Below are 22,691 nucleotides of genomic sequence, written 5' to 3'. Positions count from 1 at the left end.
AAAATGAAGACTCCAGTCACATCAGTAACTTTATAAAAGCTGTTTTATTCTACATGGGGAGGGTCCCCTCATGGGGGCTGCCATGTTGTAATCACATGACCAGCCGAATACTTCTCAATCTCAGTAACCGTCCTGTTATTAGACACTTTCACTCACGGATTAAAGTAATCATGGCTGACTGTGAATAGTAAACTTCTACAATGGCATCTGAAAACTGTTGTTTTTAAATGATGCTGCATCCACACCACTAGGTGTCAGTGTAAGTCCAAGATGACACAAAGACAAAAGTTACTGAGTGCACCTTTAATTCATATAAATGCTGAATGCAGTAGACATATCATAAGCAGAGAAATGTTCCAGTTCTCTTTCTCTGAGTGTTTATTCATTTATCTACGGGCACCTGAACATCACTAAATGTGAATAAATTATCATTTAAAGAGGTAATATTAATGCATACTTGGAATCCTCAGAGTGCTTCTTATACGAACATTTCATCAAACTGAAATGCAGTGACTTTTTTCACCAGCAGGTGTCAGTGCAGGGGATTATAGATGAAAATAATACCGAATCACACCCGTCACTGTGTGAATGCTTGGATGTCGATCATTTAAAATGTGTTAGATTACAAACAACAATTACAACTATAGTACCGAGTTTAAAATGTAATTCTTACCCTAAAGTTGTGAATGATCAGTGCAAGTGTAATGGTGGCCAGCTGATAGATAGCTGTGCAATGTGTATAAACCTCACTCTCCTGACCTCCAGAGGTGCACTCGCGACTGACGCTAGGGGCTGTAGCATTTAGCCTCCTTGTTAGCGCACCAGCCTCCCATGCCGGAGACGCAGTTTCGAGTCCCGTACGGAGTGGGTAGAACAGGAGCGTGACAATGGTGCCGTGACCCGGATGGGAGTGAGGTTTAGGGGGGGGTGAGTATAACGGAAGCTAGCTGATAGATAGCTGTGCAAAGTGTATAAACCTCACTTTCCTAACCTCAAAAGGTGCACTAGCGACTGATGCTAGAGGCTGTAGCCTTTAGCCTCCTTGTTAGCATGCCTGCCTCCTATGCAGGAGATGCCGGTTCGAGTCCTGTATGGAGTGGGTAGAACAGGAGCGTGACAATGGTGCCGTGACCCAGATGGGAGTGAGGTTTTGGGGGGGGTGAGTATAACGGAAGCTAGCTGATAGATAGCTGTGCAATGTGTATAAACCTCACTTTCCTAACCTCAAGAGGTGCACTAGCAGCTGATGCTAGAGCCTTTAGCCTACTTGTTAGCGTACCCACCTCCGATGCCGGAGACGGCGGTTCAAGTCCCGTACAGAGCAGGTAGAACAGGAGCATCACACAAGACTGACTTACCGTTTCACCAGAGAAGTTTGAACTGATGTGGACTGTGTGCTAACCATAAACCAAAATAAACAAAAAGAAAACGCTATGTGCACTTTTTAAAGTTAAGCAGAATAGTAAATCAGAGTTCATTCTAATCTCTGCTACCTTGAGTTTGCTCCCATCTTGAAACATGAACCTATAAACATGCCAGAGTATCTTTTGTAATGATTCTCGTTTGGAACCAAGGGCGTAGCCAGGAAATTACTTTTGGGTGGGCCGCAATAAAAATTGATGTTTTCGCCCAAATTTGTATGCACATATTTCAGAATATGTTGCAATATGTGCAAATCAGAATTTCTGCATTTTTAACTATATTATAAATATCAATTTGAAATCAAAGAATAATCTCTAATATTCAGAGTGGACTTGGGTTTAATTTGGGTGGGCCCAGGTCCACCCCAGCCCATCCTTGGCTACGCCACTGTTTGGAACATATATAATACAACAGCTCATTCTGCCCGATTTACACATCAAGGCCAAATCCTAATGTTTGGGAAAATCAACAATATAATCTACTATTCAGTAAAGCTATTGGAGTAAATCCCTCTTTCTTGAAGGAGTCCCTCCGTAAATTGTCAGTAATACAGAAACTTTACCCACCAGTTCAGTTATTTCTGTGTTATTGATGGTGAAAGAGGTTCAGAACAGACTTTCTATAGACTCGTGAGGGGTGTATAACAGGTCAGACTTAAATAAAACTCAAACGGTGATTCTCATGAAACTTGTGAAGAAACAAGCTCACATTTTACCCCAAAATCAAAGTAAAAAGAATAATAAAATTATTGTATTTCACATTAAAGAAAATAAAGCATCTGTATAGGACCATTATGATTTTTTTTTTTTGCATTGTGATATTATTTTCATAAAAAAATAAGCACAATTCCCCTTCTCTGGTTTATTCATAATACTCAAACTGTTCAAGCTGCATTATGCATTGCATTATGGGATACAGTATTCCTCACACTTGCAAATCAATTCAGGTATTCTGTGCATACTTAAAATGTGCATAGTGCAGAAATAGTGAGTAGTATGCTATTCTAAATGTCCCTTACAAAAACAGACCATGGTAACCACAGTTTCCCCTTCAAATACAATAGTTAATACAGTTCATGATAGTAAAATACTTGGTATCAGCCACCAGTGTCGTCCAATTAAATTTAAAGGTGCACTCAGTAATCTTTTTCCTCATTTAAAAAGTTTTACACCTAAAGAAATGAAAATTAATTTTGTAACTTGTGTATAAAGTCATGACCACTCAAGTGAGATGAAGAGTCATATCAGTAACCTTAAAAAAGCTCTTTTATTCTACATGGGGCAAGGGTCACATGACCAACTTACTACTCGCTTGATCACAGTAACTGCCCTGTTATTGGACACTTTCATTCATGCATTAAATTAATCCTGGTTTACTGTGCATAGTGCATTTCTACAATGGCACTGATAACGGAAAACTACTGTGTTTGAATGATGCAGCATCCAGGCCACTAGGTGTCAGTGTAAGCCAGTGTAAGTGCACCTTTAAAATGACAGAACGATTCAGAAAGCTTCTCAGACTACTTGGAGATCCCACACTCAGTGGTTCATTCTTTTTTACCACTTTAACTTCCACATTCTTCTTCTTGTGTTTTTGTTGATTCACAGTCTTCGTGCATATCGCCACCTACTGAGCAGGGAGAATTTATAGTGAAAATATCCCACACCTATCATATCACTTCTGAAGACATGGATTAAACCACTGGAGTCTTATGGATTACTTTTACGCTGCATTTATGTGCTTTTTGGAGCTTCAAAGTTCTGGTCACCATTCACTTGCATTGTATGGACCAACAGAGCTGAAATATTCTTCTAAAAATCTTCATTTCTGTTCTGCAGAAGAAAGAAAGTCACATCTGGGATGGCATGAGTGTGAGTAAATGATGAGAATCATGTCAGTCTACTGAGATATGAAAGAGCAACCTTAATAAAACCCAAAACAGCAGAACATTTTATTCTTCAGTATGTGTGAAACGTCAAATCTTAAACTGAATCCATCAGGCGCTGTGATGTCATTGACAGAAACCGCACACTGTTTCTGGAATCAAAATATTTAATAAGTACATAACAATTATTATACCATGTATAAAATTTGGAATCACAATTGATGTTTCTGCTGCGACTGCAGGTAAAATTTGCCACATTTAAAGAGCTAACAATAAGAGCAGAACAGGAACTAAATAATATTAGGAAAATAAACCAACGACTCTCACCGGCTAATGTGCCGTCAGCTTCAGAACGTCAACATTTCAGCTTTGAAAATCTCTTATCATCTTTAGTAAGTGCAATAAAAACATTTAACAACACAGTAAAGCTGAAGCGCATCAGTACAGCGAGAGAGATCACACGTGAGTATGCGCAGGACTGGAAATGAAACTGCTTTAGCAAAGAAAACAGAAAAACAAAGACGCTATATCATGTGAAAGCAACACACATCACAGTTTGCTGTAGAGACAACGGTATAAGCTTGAAACATTGTACATTTGCATTTCCTGAAACAAACAAAAAAAAAAAAAAGAATCTTTTATGCAAAAGGGCAATCACCATATACTAGACAAACAATACGAGCAACAGACAGGAAGTGAGAACATGCTCTCTCCCTTAAGACGGCAAAATATTATTTACCAAATCAGTATTTTGGTCTTGTTTTCCAGTAAAAACAGGTAAACAACTTGAGAAGCAAAACTGAGACAAACATTAAGATTAAAGCACTTAATGAGGTTTATGCTTAAAACAAGAAAGATACAATTAAAGGTGCTGTACGCGATTTTGTTCATGGAAAGGGATGCAAAAATATGTTTGTACTCCCTGAGAGATATTACTGAAATAAGTGTCGTGAGATATCTCACCGGTCTCTGTGACAGCTCTAGACTCTAAACAACAAACAAAAATGTGTCCACGGACAATGACGCTTTCGACCTGTCAATCATTTTGCATGTTCTCATAGTATTGTAGTTGCAGTGAATTATTGAGGCTTAATGCCATTTTTATGCCATGTTGTTCATAAGAGTTGTCAGTGGAGGGCGCTGTTTTGCTGCGGTTGTTTTAAACAACCGATTCTGCTCTCAGTAAAGCTCATTTTGGCATCTCTGGAGGGCGGGGTTTTGGAACAAGGGGGCGTGGCTAATTCAACGGCTCAGTCTCGTGGGTGTAGAACGGCTGAAATCACTTACAGCACCATTAATTACATTTTCAAGTCAAACTGGTTTTGTTAGAATGATTACATATTTTAACTGAAAAACAAGACAAAAAATAAAATAAAAATACTGCTTATGAAAACAACTTTTTCAGTGAATGAGTTTAAAATCTGAATCGTAGTTGATTTTTATAACTCCGTCTGACCCCAGATCAGCCTCAAAACTCTTTATCACTCCATTTACATGATGAATATCAACATTCTGCAGGTCCCGTGCAGCTCAGATCAGACTTCTGTTTATCGCTGGATTTTAAATGAATAATCAGCTCAAGGGAGACAATAGGGCTGGGCGAAAGGACAATGCAATCGGATATCGACGATGTCTTACAAAGATCCCGATGCCAATTACGAACAGACGATGATCAACAATATCAGGAAATGGCAAAACCATGGCTCTGGGAAGTCGGCAAATACATTAAACAGTAGCCAGGGTGTGAAACTAGCACCCGCCACCCTCCAAATGCGACAACGCTGAATCCAGTTCGTAAGTTCCTCGTCCAGATGCATTTCATGCACAGGTCATTTTGCTCATCTACCCGTAACAGACGGGCGACCTGTAAGACGCCTCGGAGTGACGCATGACAAGAAATGCTGTTAGACACAAAGACTCGCGCTTGATGAAACACACTTTATTATATTGTTAAGAACAGACAAAAGAAAAGCCGTCAATGCTCGTGTCTGATTCGCTGTTTGTTCAGAGGCGTGCAGCGGGACCCTGTCTCGAGGAACAAGCGCATGTAGAGAGTTCTCACGCTTTTTCTCTGTTTCATTCATCTGAAAACTGTTTGCAAGAATAATGTCGTCTATAAGAATGCTGCAAATGATCTCCGATTATCTCAGGAGGTGCTGTGAGTTTAATTCTCGTTATTTCCACATGGTTGACATGCATTGTGAACGCAACTCTGCAGGTTCAGTAATATATATCTTTCTATTAAATAAACAAAGATGAAAGTGATTAAATCATAAAGTAATACAAGACACGTTGAACCTAAAATTTAGTCGATAAGAACACACGTTTGACAGCATTATTTTGGAAACACAAGGGAATTTATTAGGCTTATTTATTATGATGATTATTATCTTTACATTTATAATTGTCTTTAGTAATTAATCTGTAGGATATTATTAATTTTCCACCTGTTATCTTTGACGGATACTTGCATGATGGAGTCGTTGGAGACGGTAAATGTTTAAATAAGACTGTTTTGATCACTTTGTTATTTAATTGCTTTTTCGTTTAGTTTAAAGTGCAATTTGAATTTAGAAATGTCTAAGTTTTTCCATGTTCAATCAATGAATTACAATTTTAAAGCAAAATCATTAAAGCAAATATATTCACCGACTCTCACAAGGGGGGTTGACGATATAATTGGATATCGCGATATTTTGTAACATTTTTTATCGCCCAGCCCTAGGAGACAAACTGCAGTTCAGGACCTTTACTCCATATTTACATGCCGTCCTGGAGCGATTCTGACAGATTTTCACTTTCGATACACAGGATAATTGTCCTGAAGATTTGGGGTTGATTAGACTAGCAAATTAAATACTAATTAAAGGAATATTCCGGGTTCAATTTTGATTACCACAAAAATGTATTCCGACTTGTTCCTCATTTTCTTTAAAATAAAATAGAATGGAAGCATCTGTGTAACGTTGTATCCAATTTTACAACTTTGTTACACAGATGTGGTTAGTAAGTGATTTTATGACAGTAAAATCATGTTAACACACATATTGTTTATGTCTTGTGTCTATACTTTTGAAACAGTGAGTATTTTAATGTTTACAGATTGACCCCATTGACTTCCATTGTAAGTGTCTCACTGGAACACACATTTGTGCTTTTATAAAGAAAAGGAGGAACAAGTCGATATTAATTTTTGTGGTAATCGACATTATGTCACAAATGCTGTTGATTGAGCTACACTTGTATTGAACCCGGAATATTCCTTTAAGATCATATATTCAATGAACAACTTTGAACTATCTGCATTAAAACCAAAATCCTCAAAGCAGTTTATTGACCTCAGCGTTAGACATCTGTTCTCATCTCACAAAACCAGTCAAATACTGTCATATTTCACCCTAAAAATCACCCCAACATTTTTATATAATTATATTTGCACAAAAAATAAAATAAAAAATATAATAATAATTTTTTTTAGAATGATTAAGATTTATTTATAGGGACATACATTTTTAATTTTTTATTTAACTAATTATTTCATAACAATTAAAACCATTTTCCCCTAAATTCTCATTACTGTAATGCAAAAAAAATAAAATAAAAATAAAATAATAATCATATATTTTTAAATTGTATTTATACATACTAAAACATTAAAATTATACATATTAAAAGTATTAAACTTTATAGTATTTTTATGCTGATTTAAATAAAAATAAAAATTATCTTATGAAACTCTAATGAGAATAAATCAACCCAAAAATAAAACATCTGAAAAATAACCGTAATGACAATCTGGGGTGAAAATGTTTTTAACTGTCATGAAAATTCTTATCTTAATTTCTTATTTCTGTCTTTTGATTTCGGAGTGACTTATGACCTGGATATTTGTGAGATTCACCTTGGACCTTGAGATTTATATTTTTAGGCAACTGATTAAATCCTGATGAACAGAAATGATGTCTGCCATCACTTTATTTCTCTCTCTGTGATCGTTTCGTTCTTCAGCAGGGCCAGACAGCGTCCGTTGAGTTTGTGGTCATGACGATGTGCGTTTGTCACGTGTCTTTGAATGCAAATGTCAGGCTGGTGTTGTTTTGAGAGCCCGTGTGTGTGTGTGTGTGTGTGTGTGACTCATCGTCCTTTACTGTATCCAGGGAAAAACTGATCGAGGATCAGCTGCAGGGTTTTGTTGAGGGTCATGTTGTAATCTTTGCCCAGGTCATGACGGCAGGCGGGACAGGAAAACACTTCAGCTCGAAACGACCTCTGCAAACACGTCTGAAACACAACAGAACGCTGTTACAGATCTGAGAACAGTGCTGAAGATATATTTGAGTTTCATTCAAACTAAAACTCTTCAATGTGATCGTTACTTGACCATGAGCTGTCCTCTAAGTGCTGAACTGCATTGATGTAAAGGGATAGTTCACTCAAAAATAAACATTCTGTTATCATTTACTCACTCTCATGTCGTTTCAAACCTGTATGACTTTCTTCTGTGGAACTCAAAAGGAGGTTTATGCAGAATGTTCACGCTGTTCTTTTCCATATAATGAAAGTGGATGGAGACTAGGTTTGATATCTTTCATAAACTATAATAAAGCAGTCCTTATGACTTGCGCGCTATATTCCAAGTCTTCTGAAGTCATACTATAGCTTCATGTGAGGAACAGACCCGATTTGAAGTTGTTTTAATGTCGTCACCAATAATCGTGCACTTTTCAAGTTTCTACAGCCCCAGTCACCATTTGTTTTTCATAATATGTAAAAGAGCAGCATGAACATTCTGTTAAACATCTACTTTTGTGCTCCACACAAGAAGGAAAGTCGTAAAGGTTCAGAAGAACATGAGTGTATTTGTAGTAAAACACAAACCTTGCAGACGTTGTGCGAGCACTCGGTTGTGATTGGCTGGTAGGCTAACTCCTGACAGCACACACACATGAAGAGCTGCTCCACCTTACGCAGGAAGTTCTGCAGGACAACAGGAAGTGATGCATGATGGTATCCATAGTAACTATCTTGACTGTAAGGGCACATCTGTGCAGCTCTGTTACAGAAACACTCTAAAATGAAGGATTCCTGTCCAGAACAACCAATGAAATGTGTGTGTGTGTGTGTCTGTGTGTGAGTGTGTGTGTCTGTTTGTGTGTGTGAGTGAGTGTGTGTGTCTGTTTGTGTGCGAGTGTGTGTGTCTGTGTGAGTCTGTTTGTGTGTGTGAGTGAGTGTGTGTGTGTGTTTGTGTCTGTTTGTGTGCAAGTGTGTGTGTGTTTGTTTGTGTGTCTGTGTGTGAGTGTGTTTGTATGTGTGTCTGTTTGTGTGTGTGTGTGTTAGTGTGTGAGTTTGTGTGTGTGTGTTTGTACGTGTTTCTGTTTGTGTGTGTGTGTTTATTTGTGTGTGTGTGTGTGTGTTTGTTTGTGTGTGTGTGTTTGTATGTGTGTCTGTTTGTTTGTGTGTGTGTGCCTGTGTTAGTGTGTGTTTGTACGTGTTTCTGTTTGTGTGTCTGTGTTTGTTTGTGTGTGTGTGTGTGTGAGTGTGTTTGTGTGTCTGTGTGTGTGTGTTTATTTGTGTGTGTGAGTGTGTGTGTGTGTCTGTTTGTTTGTGTGTGTCTGTTTGTTTGTGTGTGTCTGTTTGTTTGTGTGTGTGTGTGTGTGTGTGTGCTTGTGCGTTTGTTTATGTGTGTTTGAGTTTGTGTGTGTGTTTGTTTTTGTGTGTGTGTTTGTTTGTTAGTGTGTGTTTTTGTGTGTATGCACGTGTTTGTGTTTTTGTGTGCGTTTATGTTTGTCTGTGTGTATGTTTGTTTATGTGTGTGTGTGTTTGTTTATGTTTGTTCGTGTTTGTTTGCGTATGTTTATGTTTGTGTGTGTGTTTGTTTGTTTGTTTGTGTGTGAGTGTGTGTCTGTGTTTGTTTGTGTGTGAGTGTGTGTCTGTGTTTGTTTGTGTGTGAGTGTGTGTGTGTGTGTCTGTATGTGTGTGTTTGTTTGTGTATGTGTGTTTGTATGTGTGTGTGTGTGTGTTTGTAGGTGTGTTTTTGTGTGTGCTTGTGTGTTTGTTTGTGTGTGTGTTTGTTTTTGTGTGTGTGTTTGTTTGTTAGTGTGTGTTTTTGTGTGTGTGTTTGTTTGTTAGTGTGTGTTTTTGTGTGTATGCACGTGTTTGTGTGTTTTTGTGTGCGTTTATGTTTGTCTGTGTGTATGTTTGTTTATGTGTGTGTGTTTGTTTATGTTTGTTCGTGTTTGTTTGTTTGCGTATGTTTATGTTTGTGTGTTTGTTTGTGTATATTTATGTGTTTGTTTGTTTGTGTATGTATGTTTGTTTGTGTATGTTTATGTTTGTGTGTGTGTTTGTTTGTTTGTGTACGTTTATGTGTGTTTGTTTGTGTGTTTGTGTGTGTGTGTGCGCACGCATGTGTGTTTGTGTGTGTGTGTGTGTGTGTGTGTGTACCGGTCCCTCCGTCAGGAAGCTCAGAGCTTCGTCCCACGCTCTCTTGTTTGGTTCGTCCTCCTGTATCAGGTTCTTCTGCTGTTCAGACAAAACAAACGATTCCACGTCCTTCGACCGCTTCACCTCCGGCTCGTTCTGCTCCTCACACACACCTGACACACACACACACACACACACACACACACACTTTACTTACATCTGATAGTAATTTGTCAATTCTCAATACCAATTTCAATACCACAACCAAAAACTAACTAATTTGAGTAAACATTGTTTGAAGTTCTCAAGTAATTATTCAAGACAAGAGTAACAGAGTCTATAATGTTTTACACATTAAGAAAATATATTTAAATGTGCCTAAAAAAATTAGTTGTCCCCTTCATCTGGTACAGCACTTCTATTCACTGTTATTTATGTGTTTATTTTTACTCCTTTTGTTTTCTCAGGTCAAGCATTAGTGCAAGGTCTAACAAGTGCGCAAAAAAGCCAAATGAAATAAGTAATTAATAGTTTAAAAAAATGTTTGCCCCTTGATTTCATGTTAAATGTTCATGTTCATATTAAAAACTTGAAAATACAAAAAGTTGTGGAAAAGAACTTCCCAGGTCAAAGTTCAGAGGAAGAAAGCTCCTAAAAGTTTATCAATTATCACATAATTACCGCAACTCTGCGAGTGCTCTCAGATCACACGCGCACATATAGCGCACACACGTAACGGTGCGCGGGAGCCGAAATGAGGACATAAAGAGTCATTTCTCTTTATCATCTCTCTTCCTTTCGGTCTGTTAATGTGATCAACCAGTGGTTGTCTTGAGATCGGTTGGTCGATCATGATTAACATAATGAGCACCCCTGGCCCCTCGGGATCGTTCAAATGAAGATAGCAATTAATCAGAAAATCTGTTTTTTTTTTCCCCAGCACAAGCCTCATAATGTGCGGTTGGACAGGTGAGTGTGTTTGGTGAGAGGTGTAACGTGCGACTGTACTTGTGCTGTCATCTTCAGGATTGTTTTCACTGCCGTTACTCTGCAGATCTTCATCCATGTCCATCATAGGTTTCTCCTCCTCCTCTTCAACTTTTTTGGACGCCCGTGAACGCGGTCGACCTCTCTTTCTGCCCCGTGAGGACCTGCCCACCGCTTTGACACTCGCCTCTCGACGCGTCTTATTGGCCATCGCCTCCAGATAACCAGGAGGATACTGAAGCAGACAGACAGATAATCATTATTACAGATTGCTGAAAGCTCTTTATTGGCACGTAGAGTTCACCGTGTTACAGGAAACACATAACAGTATAAATCCAAAAAACAACACCAACGGGGGGTCCGGGTAGCTCAGTGAGTATTGACGATGGCTACCACCCCTGGAGTTCGCGAGTTCGAATCCAGGATGCGCTGAGTGACTCCAGCCAGGTCTCCTAAGCAACCAAATTGGCCCTGTTGCTAGGGAGGGTAAAGTCCCATGGGGTAACCTCCTCATGGTTGCTATAATGTGGGGCGTTCTCTGTGGGGCGCGTGGTGAGTTGTGCGTTGATGCCGCGGAGAATAGCGTGAAGCCTCCACACGCGCTACGTCTCCGTGGTAACGCACTCAACAAGTCACGTGATAAGATGTGCGGATTGATGGTCTCAGACGCGGAAGCAACTGAGATTCGTCCTCCACCACCCGGATTGAGTCACTACACCACCACGAGGACTTAGAGCGCATTGGGAATTCCAAATTGATAAAAATATATATATATTCAATTTTGTTCATTTGTAGAGCTTATTTCAGCTGCAGTTTAATTTGTTCTTTTGCAAACGTAAGTTTTTATTTTAGTTCGAAAAACTGGTTTGTGTGATTTCCAAGTTTACAAAAGTTACTAAAGAAAACAAACACACCAACTCTCCTGGTAAATGTCATCATACCTGTCTCGGTTGTGTCTCCTCACCTGGACTTTGAGGCCCAGTTTTTTGCTCCGTTCGATTCCCTCAGGCGTCCACGGTGCTGGTTCCAGATCATCTCGCCGCAGCAGGTAACGCCATACCAGGAAACCACACTTCCCGATCTCCGGCCAGTACTTCACCACCTGAACAACAATATACCACGGTAAACAGTGACTATACTTGCACCACTGTCTTATCCAATTTACATGAGAGCACTAATTCTTAGTGCGATATTCGTGCCAGCGCAAAGCGCAAGTGGGCGTGGGTTGGAGTGTTTGCGCTATCTGTTAGAGTTAAACTTTATAAAGGTCATGGTTTATTTTTAATTTATCATTATTATAGGGACCTGGGTAGCTCAGTGGTAAAGACGCTGGCTACTACCCCTGGAGTTTCACTAGTTCGCTAGGTCTCCTAAGCAACCAAATTGGTCCGGTTGCTAGGGAGGGTAGAGTCACATGGGGTAACCTCCTTGTGATCGCTATAATGTGGTTCGTTCTTGGTGGGGCGTGTAGTGAGTTGAGCACGGATGCCGCGGTGGATGGCGTGAAGCCTCCACATGTGCTATGTCTCCGTGGCAACGCACTCAACAAACCACGTGATAAGATGCGCGGGCTGATGGTCTCAGACACGGAGGCAGCTGAGATTCGTCCTCCACCACCCGGATTGAGGCGAATCACTACGCCACCACGAGGACTTAAAAGCGCACTGGGAATTGGACATTCCAAATTGGGTGAAAAAATTCAATAAATACAAAAATAATAATTTATCATTATTATGTTTAGGTTATATTTACTATTGTTGTCACGTTTGTGTTTTGGTTCATGTTTTTCATGTCTTTTATTTTCAAGTTTAGTTCCTGTTCATGTCATGTGATTTCCTGTTCCCTCATGTGACCTTGTCATGTGTTTCCCCTGTTCATGTGTCTTGTTTTCATTAGTTCTTTGTTTGATTACTTTGTTATTAGTCTTGTCTTTTGGTTTAAGTTCATTTTGTTATCTTGTTTATTAGTTTAGTCTTGTGATTGGTTGTCTTGTTTACTTGTTACCCATGTCCTTGTATTTATGCCCTCATAAGGTATTGCGAATGTAACTTTGTTGTTTTGTTTAAGTCAAGCCAAGTCTAGTTTCATGTCAAGTCAAGTAGTTTATGTTCATGTTTATAGTTAGGGTTTTTTGGGATTCCACGTTTGTAAATAAACTGCACTTGGGTTCATCTTTATTTCATCGTCATCGTCTCTTCGTCTGCCTGTTGCCAACATCGTTACAATTGTATTTATGATCTAATTTATACTGGTATTTAACTGGTATTTTTCCACCTGTTGTCGTAGAATGATTTTTAACTCACTGCAAAAGAGGCTGGTGGAAGACGCTGGACAGGGTAAAATATCTGGATTTTACAGGAAGTGGTTATACATACAGTGGCAAGAAAAGGTATATGAACCCTTTGGAATTAGCTGGTTTTCTGCATTAATTGCTCATAAAATGTGATCTCATCAAGTATAGACAAACACAATGTGCTTAAGCTAACAACACACAAACAATTATAATCTTTCATGTCTTTACTGGACATATCACATTAAACATTCACAGTGCTGTGGAAAAAGTAAGTGAACCCTTGGATTTAATAATTGGTTGATCCTTCTTTGGCAGCAATAACCTCAACCAAGTGTTTCCGGTATCTGCGGATTAAACCTGCACGACATTCAGAAGGAATTTTGGACCATTACAGAACTGCTTCAGCTCAGACATATTCTTAGGATGTCTGGTGTGAACAGCTCTCTTCAGGTCATTCCACAGCATCTCTTTTGGGTTAAGATCTGGACGCTGACTGGGACACTCCAAAAGGTGGATTTTCTTTTTTTGAAGTCATTCTGTAGTGGATTTACATCGATGTTTAGGGTCATTGTCCTGCTGCATCACTCAACTTCTACTGAGCTTCAGCTGGCGCACAGACACCCTGACATTATCCTGTAGGATATCATTTTTCCCCAATTTGGAATGCCCAATTCCCAATGCGCTCAAAGTCCTTGTGGTGGCGTAGTGACTCGCCTCAATCCAGGTGGTGGAGGACGAATCTCAGTTGCCTCCACATCTGAGACCGTCAATCTGCGCATCTTATCACGTGGCTTGTTGAGCGCGTTACCGCGGAGACATAGCGTGTGTGGAGGCTTCACGCCATTCTCCACGGCATCCACGCACAACTCACCACGCGCCCCACTGAGAGCGAGAACCACTAATCGCAACCACGAGGAGGTTACCACATGTGACTCTACCCTCCCTAGCAACCGGGCCAATTTGGTTGCTTATGAGACCTGGCTGGAGTCACTCAGCACGCCCTGGATTTGAACTCGTGACTCCAGGGGTGATAGTCAGCGTCAACACTCGCTGAGATACCCAGGCCCCGTGGGTCTGGTTTTAATTCAGGATCATCTGCTGTGAGTAACGACATACCGTTTCCCATATTCTGTTTATGTTTCATGAGGCATTAAACAGAAACATGTATATATGTTACTTGGGGGCGATCATTTTCTCTTATTTCTTAATGAAACAAACAGAATGTGGGAAATTGCACATCATTACTAACAGCACGGCATTATGATTAAAACAAGCCCCAAAACAACCCAACAGATTTCATAGATCTTGAAAAGTTTCACAGCGATGGCTAAAAACACTAGCTTGAGTGAAACAAATGTGTTTGTTGTATTTTACGAGTCGAGACTTTTAGAATGTTACGACTCATGACTATTCAATCTGTATAATGTTACCTATTCCCATTATGATTGCCGTGTTCACATTTCATAAGGAGGAGACAGCGGCAGACGGGGAGAGAGAGACACATGGAGCTGTGCGTTTGTGTTTGACGTGTCTACAGGGAAGCAGCACATGGAGTTGCTTTATGTTATGATTAGTTGTACAGTAAATGTCTACGTGTGTTGTCAAGCCGGTCCCAGCTTCCTCCTTCCTGGGTTTCGGCACCAAAGCTTTAGGGAAATGAAGGGAAAGCTCCGTGTGTCTCTCTCTGCCCATCTGCCGCTGTCTCCTCTCCTTAAATACTCCCACCGCCCCTCACTGGAACACGAGACCAGTGTGGCGCACAGGTGGAACTTGTTCACCACTTATCTTCCCGGCCTCGCTCTGCCCAGACTCCACTCGGCCCCGCCCTGCTTGCCACAAGGCACATTTATGGTTCACGTTACATCAGCCAAACCTTAAATAGCAGCAAGTCAAAATTCCTAGCTTTTACATGACACATATTATTCAAATGAGAAGCTTTTAGTGAAGTAGCTAGCAGTTCCAGGTTAAAGGATTAAAAATGTACAATTTTGTTAAAATATTGGTTATCAGCATCAGCCACAATGAGCTGTGAATTATCAGTTAACTGTATCGGACCTGAAATTCCATATCGTTATATCCTCTTCGAGATTAGCCCTTTCCAGCTTTATGCAAAGCAACTATTATATGTACGTCTTCTGAGATCTCTTTTTTGCAAAGCAGAAAATATTTGAGTTCTTTTTATAAGTCAAAGTAGCTCTAACCCACACCTCCAATCTAGTCTCATTAATTGGATGCCAGGTTTGCCAACTTCTGAATCTAATTAGCTTTTGTTGAAGTCATTAGCCTAGGGGTTCACATACTTTTTCCAAACTACACTGTGAATGTTTGAATGATGTATTCAGTACCTACAAGAAAAATACTATAGTTTGTGTAATACTTGATCTATGTGATTAATAATACTTACATTCTCTATAATTTAACGGAGCCTTCCTCCAAATCCTGTTGAGAACCACATTTTTCATGTGTATAAAAGGATACAGATAATGCACAAAAGAACGTCCATTCACACTACCAACTTCTTATGAATGTGTTTTCTTTGTTTATATCGCTGGTGCTTGACAGTGCATGGAATATATAACAGGATGTAGATGGTGCAATAACCGGAGAAGATCCTCAGAATTAAATTTCACTTGACCCAGCCCATTAGCGCTCTGCATGTGTAATTTCGCCAAACCAACTTGCGCCTCGACTTAGTGCATACTTGCACGAAAATACCAAAACTTCACGGCCACGCCCACTGACTTTGGCTTATGAATTACCAATTAGCGCTATCGCTCTTAAAATAGGGCTCAGTGTCTTGAGACAACTCTTGAGGTTGCCATGGCAACAAGTTGGGGCAGTCCGTTCTTTACTAATATCATGTTTCCTTGGTGACGGCTAGAGAAAATTTAGAAAATGTTGGTTAAAATAGAAGTCCACAACCTGGAGCATTAGTGCTGAAGTGCCCAGATCACCATGACAACAATGAAAACCATAAAATCACTTTCTGAAAACCCCTGTAAGTGGTACCATGGTACTTCTTTGATAGTGGCTCACCGAAGACCAAGTAAACAAATCAAACTAGAGATGTAATTATAATCAACATAACTGTTCTGCTTCACACATATAACATCTAATATATATATGTGAGAAACAGATCAAACTTTACTTTGTCGAATCAATAAATTCAGAGCTAAATATCATCACTAACAGCAATAACCTTATTTTACACTATTGTAAGCCAAAACTGAATTCTGTGTACCTTATAAATCCCATCGTAGCGGTTTCCCTCCTCCGGTGCGTATTTGCTGATTCGTCGGCCCTTTGAGCTGCGAATCACTCGCACTGGTTTTCCCGCCCGCCAGTTGCGTGACTCTGCCCCGTTTTTATCATTCAGGGGGGCATCACAGTTCAGCGCAAGAGCCCTGATAGGTCAGAGGTCAACAAAAACATAAAACATGAAATTTATAAACGTGTAGTTTCAGCATCAGAGACGGCACGGTTTAGCTCACCTGTTCATGTGCGTTAGAGTTTGATCAAACGAGTGCTCTCCGATTCGCTTGTTTCCTGAAAGGTCACGACCTCCGCTGCCCGTGTAGGTGAACTCATCACCCCGATCCTGAAACCATCAGAAGGGTCATGAAGGTCAGTGTTGGTACCGATGGGGTGCGAAAAATAATCTTAACTCATCATGAAATCGTTTTAAATAATCATTTGTTTTAAAAATGTTTAATTTAAAAATGGACAAAAATACTGATTAAGAAAATGCTATTTTGCAGTGAAGGTATGATTATGCTGCCTAATATCTGGAACAGACTTTGTCTAGATCGGCAACAGAACATAATCAGAAATTAGCATCAGAAATACATAGAAAAAATAATATCCTGTTAAAACTGTGTAAGAAAAGAAAAGAAAAATACAAGTCACTCACGACTTCGTCTTCAAATCCTCCGGCAAGCACCAGCGAGTACGAGCCGTCGTTACTGCGACCGTGAATCCCACCGACATGAGGCCTGTGGACGCCCGCCTCGCTCACCTGACAGTCAGAAACACAGTTTAACACCTGAAAAGTCACTCTATTCCCTGAACTGTCCAGAGCAAAAATCCTCACCTGAACGCGAAACTTCCATGTTGTTCCGACCGGAACGCCGGGAACCGGCCCGTAGTGATTGGAGGGGACGATAGTGCATTCTTTAGTTCGGCCCACACATGCCATACCCTTAAACACAAATGCTGTTAATAGAACCAGTGATGGACTTTACTTCTTCCATTAACCCTCCTACAGTATGAAAAATGGCACCTCCCTTTGGTAATCGTGGTCATTTTTGACCGGAAGAGTCAGATGTGTAACCGATGATAATGATACCATTTTTTTCTTCCCTGAAGAACAATTAAATTATGCATTGCTTTAGGGATTTTATGCTATGTTTATCTTATTTACATGTAAATTTCTAAATTTTACCATTAGTTTGCATATACAGAATCTACACTTCTATAATTTGAAACATGAAGAAAATATGAGAACCATGTCATGCCAGTAACAGCCAGTATATGCTGTAGACACATACTGTGTAGTCTGATGACTTGTTGTAACCTTATTTTATATTTTATCACAAGACATGCATTTGTATATATATTTAGACATTATCAAACTATTATTTGTCAAAGTTTAGCATTTTAAAATGTATTTGAGGTGTAAGTTTTTGCAGTTAATGTCATTATGTTTGCAATCAAACCTGACCATGGTGTTACAAAGAGAAGACATTTATTTCAAACATAAAAAATTTAATAACTCAAAGTAAATGCATAATAATGTTAAGAAAATGAACGTCACAAAACAGAAATGAACTGCAAAATTCTGAAAATTAGAGTATAAAACAAAAGAATTGCAAACATTTTGCAATTTCAAACTTTCTATAGTAAAAATGTATTTTGCAAACGTGTGTGTGTGTGTGTTTAGCATTGTGACATTAATTTATTTTTTACAAATGTAAAAAAAAAAAGCTCTGTGTTATAGTCTCACCAGTTCATTTGTGTGTGTGTGTGTGTGTGTGCGTGTGTGCGTGTGTGTGTGTGTGTGTATGAGTATGTATGTTTTGCACTGAGGACGTTTTAGTGTCTCACCCTGTAATTTCTGTCTGTTTTTTTTCCTGCATTGTGGCTGATTTAATGATTGTATTTGACAGATAAAAAAAAGAATTGGGCCACACTTTATATTATGTGGCCTTAACTACTATGAACTAACATTAAATACATACAAGACTAGGGCTGCACAATTAATCGTATTTTAATCGTGTTCACGATTTCTGCCTCTCACGGTTAATTAAGCATAACTGTCTGCATCATTAGTGAGCTAGCAAACAGAAATGATCAGCCAGGTAAAGTTGCAAATTGTTCATTTACATAACAGGCAGATAATATGGTTACTATAGATGACAGACCAACTCACAAGCGCTTTTGAAGTCTATTTTCAGCTCACCTGACCAATCATGCTCTCTTTAGAAGTTCGCCACTGACCAATCACTTTTTCACTTTTTCACAGCACGCGCTGACATACGGAACCGCAGATGTTTACGAGTATGTTTCATATGTGCATCACTTTGATTGATCTACATGAGTCTCACATCAGAAAGCTGGAACATGCTGCCTTTGGAGATTGTATATGGAGGTAGGATGAAAATCAGGTGCCTTTCAACTGTTCTGAGACCAGTTATTCAACAACTCTGTCTGTTCAGCCATTAACTGATTACGCAGCAAGTCAGCTGATAAACTTTGGTTGCAGCGTGGTGTTACAGCTGTTCTAGAGCAGTTCTGTGCTCAATAGCCATGAATTTCATCTCATGCTCTCATTATATATTATAAACAGAACAGTTGTGCTCCGAGTTCGATTCGGTTCATGCGCATCGCTAAGTGTGTTGACCGGGTTAAAAACCACTCCAGATTTACCTCATTGCACATTTGCGTAATTTCAGGTATGTTTGGCCATTACAAATGTCTAAACAATCTGAAGTAAACCCATGGCACTAGGGTTTTGTGGGTTGAGGAGGAGATAAGATAATTTCACTATGTTTGGATGGCGCACCAGAGCCTGAAAAAACTGTTGTCAACAGAAACACACACTTCCTTCAGTTTTTTTTACATCAAAATAAATGCTTGAGACCATTTAGCAATGCCGCCTGCTAAATTATTACAGAAATCTATTACTATTGTTTATTGCAATGATAATAATAATGAAAGTAAATAATTTTTTTAAGAGAACTTAAGTGTGAAAATCCTTATACTGGAAGTAAAGCATGGGCAAAACAGGACTTAATTATAGTCAAAAGGAATAATTTACTAGTTTGTAGTTTTAACACCTTGTTCAACATGAGAGCTGCTGTTTAATAAAAATAAAAATAAATTTTTTTTTTGGTCCAAATCGTGCAGCCCTGCAAAAAAAATACATTAAAAAAAACATAAATAAAAAAAAACATCAAAGGGCAGAATATTAGTGACTAATAATAGTTTAAAATTTTAAGCAAAATAATCGTTAAACCATTATTGTGCAGCCCTATACAAGACTATGTATTTAATGTGTAACTACATGTTGTTCTGCAAAATGCCCACACTTGGTGCTACTGAGGTTGAGGTAGGGGTAGGTTTAGGAGTAAGGGAAGGGTTAGGATTAGGGGTTAGAGTTAGGTTTTGGGGTAAGGTTGGGTTAGGTGTAAAGTTAACAGTGCAACTAAAAATGTAATTAAATGCAAGTATTTTAAATGTAATTACAATGCAACAACATGTATGTACATAATAAGTACATTGTATCAAATGGTTAAGTACACAGTAGTTAAGGCCACCTAATATAAAGTGGGTCCAAAATGTTTTCTATTTTGTGGTCTTTCCCATTCATTTTCAATGGTCGGTCAATTTTGACCATGAATACCAAAGGTGTTTAGACTTGCTCAGACGGCAAATGGAGGAAAAGTCACCAAGTCTTTCACTGCTCAGATAAAGGAAACCATTTTCATTAAACTGTAAAAATGTATTCTGGTTAAAAAAATGACAGAATACCATCGGAGGGTTAACCATCAAACAATCTTTTAAAATGAAAAATCTCATGATTAAAGTCTGAATATGTCTTTATAGTCGTCTGGTGATGAAAACAGTAAATCCTGCTTTCCCATGATCCCTCAGTGCTTGTAAACACAGCTCAGCATGACTCCAGTTATGCAGCTGTTAATTCTTTAACTAAATGAGCGTCTAAAGCGGTTTAATCGTTCATTTTTACAAGTAGGCCTTTAATCTAAAGATCAACAAATGGATAAATGTTCATGTTTTCAGCTCTTTGAATTCTACAGGAGTTAATGACTTACAGACGGCAAATAAAACAATCATTTTTAATTCAGCAGGTCACAGCTGGCTTCTGACAGATGAACTGCTTTCAAAATAGCTATATTTTAAGGACAGAATTATCTCTAGTAGTGAGCTAAATCTGACAAAACTAACTTTTGGGGGTGTCCTCAAAGGTAAGAAATACTAATAAATGCTTTAAATGTTTTCTTTTAGGTGTAGGGCTTTCAGTCATTATATTAAGACTTATATAAAACAATAAAAGCATGTGATATGTTCTTATTTAAAGAGCTACGTAAAAGAATCTTAATGTGGGACTTTTTTGAGCACTTGTGTTCAGATTTCGAGGGGAGAGTCTCCGATTTCATGACGATATACACCAATTATTACGTCAGTGTGTTACTGCAAGATAATAAAGTGCAAAAAAAGTCAAAGAAAGCTTTCTCTTAACTATACTTGTATTTAATCTAAGAACATGATTTTTCGAGCAAAAATGTTTTAGTGGAGTACTTGTATTAACTGAGCTTCAAATGTGTGTCACTACATGTTCATATCAAACACACTGAAGAAGTTCTGTGAAGTTCTTTTGCATGTAGTATATGTCATTTCCTTTTACATTTTTCCAATTGGATGTTTATTTTCTTTTAAAACCGCATGTAACCGGCACAGTTTAAAGTCCTGTTTTAGTTCAGCAGTTGATTGACAGATGAGCATTTAAGGCCTGTTCACACCAAATCCGTGACGATTTTGCAAGATGAACTTCAGACGAAAGGTATGTAAAAAAACTAAACAAAAACTATTTCACCCCTGTACAGCAGGGGGCGCTGCTGCTGTTCTACAAACATTTATACCAGTCTGTTCAGCCGTCAATGCTAGAGATTAATATATTTAATTCTGTTAAAGCATTTATTTACCTAATTTGGCGTAACTGATGCATTATGTTATTTCCGTGGTGTTGATGTATTTTGAGGTGTATACAATCTTATTTTTTATGCGAGTGAGATGAGTAAAGAGCGCTGTTGCATATTTATTTGCACATGTATTCTGCTACGAGTACATTCCATGTGTCATATGTTGTTGGAAAGCTCTCAAGAGTAGAATACAAGCAGGCTATCTGTTTTACTCACAGACAAAAATATAGCGAGTAATAGTTAAGTATATGTCTTTGACAGTTATGTTGGTGTTGCTTATATACAAAAAATAAATGGAACATAAAATATCCCATAACATTACGTAGAGGAGGTGATTATCTTTCAAACGAGCCCACACACAAGATAATCAGATGCATAGATCATTAGATAATCCACATGAAGCACAATGTTACATATGGCCACCAGGAGATGGCGCCAAATACATGACACAGACTCAATGATGACTCAAATGACACAGAATGAAACTCATTCTGTGAAATCTCATTACTAAAATCATGTCTGCATGCTATGCAAACCTTTAGTCATTGTTGTGTTTGCATGTGTAATTAGTTCATATGTGCAATTATTATGTTTTATTTGTTTGGAGAGGCTTTTGGACAAATTGAGACGTTTTTGGACACTATGATAAATTATTTTTGTAATGCTATAACTTTTGATTGCTTTGTCGTATCAACACAAAATTATTCTCAGATACTGTTAACGTGATCGGGAACAAAACAAAAGCAGTATTTTGGAGCCACCTTATTTACACCCAGAGATATATAATGCCAAATCAGAAAAATAAGAATCAAAATAAATTTTTGACCCAAATGTTTTTGACTGTCGGTGGACGATTTGTCAGACCCGGTTTAAATAGCGCCATTTGAATCCATTGTTCAAAACGGTTTGGTGTGAACAAGCCTTCACACTATGAGCCCAAGGTGCACACATCTTTAGCGTTGTCCCGTTTCAGACAGATTATCTTAATACCAGGTGTAAACGTAGCCTCTGTGGTATGTGTGTATCTGTGTGTTCATACCTTCCCCCAGTCTCTCTGGCTCTCTGTAGTGGCTGACGGCATCTTTGCTTTCTTCTTGCTGGTTTTGAGTTTCTCTCCGGCTTTAACGACCTCACTGCTGTCATTCTTACAGGTGGGACAATACCTGCACAACACAGCCTGATTGTTTGTAAGGGTCAGAGAGAGGGTGTAACATGTTTTTGTGTGTGTATGCATGCGTGTGCTCTCACCAGTCCTCGTCGTCCGGTATTTCTGACAGCGGTGGATTGAGGCAGTAAATGTGAAACGCCATGTTACACTCGTCACACAATAACTGCATGTGAGCGTCCTGTTTCCCACCGCAAACACAACACGAACAGAAGCGACACTCCACATCTGGATCCGCTTTACAGTGTTTACACTCGGGACCGCTCTTACCTGATGCACAGGTTATACACACATACA

At 38.9% G+C, this 22,691-nt stretch overlaps 2 protein-coding genes across 3 annotated transcripts in view; one reads left to right on the top strand and one right to left on the bottom strand.

Moving 5' to 3' along the window:
• LOC127429087 (guanine nucleotide exchange factor subunit RIC1-like) overlaps positions 1–22,691 on the top strand; it is a 259,906-nt gene that overhangs the window by 217,324 nt on the left and 19,891 nt on the right. The gene's annotated exons all lie outside the window — the stretch shown is intronic.
• Positions 2,295–22,691, bottom strand: part of LOC127429090 (E3 ubiquitin-protein ligase UHRF2-like) — a 54,739-nt gene continuing 34,342 nt past the window's right edge. The window contains exons 6-16 of one of the 2 annotated variants that reach the window (XM_051677886.1): positions 22,478–22,664; positions 22,269–22,392; positions 17,101–17,208; positions 16,921–17,025; positions 16,502–16,608; positions 16,252–16,414; positions 11,682–11,819; positions 10,739–10,952; positions 9,752–9,903; positions 8,186–8,284; positions 2,295–7,588 (exon numbers count right to left, since the gene is read on the bottom strand). In XM_051677886.1, the coding sequence (XP_051533846.1) occupies positions 7,442–7,588; positions 8,186–8,284; positions 9,752–9,903; positions 10,739–10,952; positions 11,682–11,819; positions 16,252–16,414; positions 16,502–16,608; positions 16,921–17,025; positions 17,101–17,208; positions 22,269–22,392; positions 22,478–22,664 (1,544 nt within the window). In that variant the 3' untranslated portion in view covers positions 2,295–7,441. Of the gene's footprint in view, positions 7,589–8,185; positions 8,285–9,751; positions 9,904–10,738; positions 10,953–11,658; positions 11,820–16,251; positions 16,415–16,501; positions 16,609–16,920; positions 17,026–17,100; positions 17,209–22,268; positions 22,393–22,477; positions 22,665–22,691 lie in introns of those variants that run through there. The other variant, XR_007895223.1, reaches the window with a different exon arrangement.

Source organism: Myxocyprinus asiaticus, chromosome 38, assembly GCF_019703515.2.
Source record: "Myxocyprinus asiaticus isolate MX2 ecotype Aquarium Trade chromosome 38, UBuf_Myxa_2, whole genome shotgun sequence".
Taxonomy (NCBI): Eukaryota; Metazoa; Chordata; class Actinopteri; order Cypriniformes; family Catostomidae; genus Myxocyprinus; species Myxocyprinus asiaticus.
The sequence above is the reverse complement of the archived record's forward strand: the minus strand, read 5'-3'. Positions and strand labels throughout refer to the sequence as shown.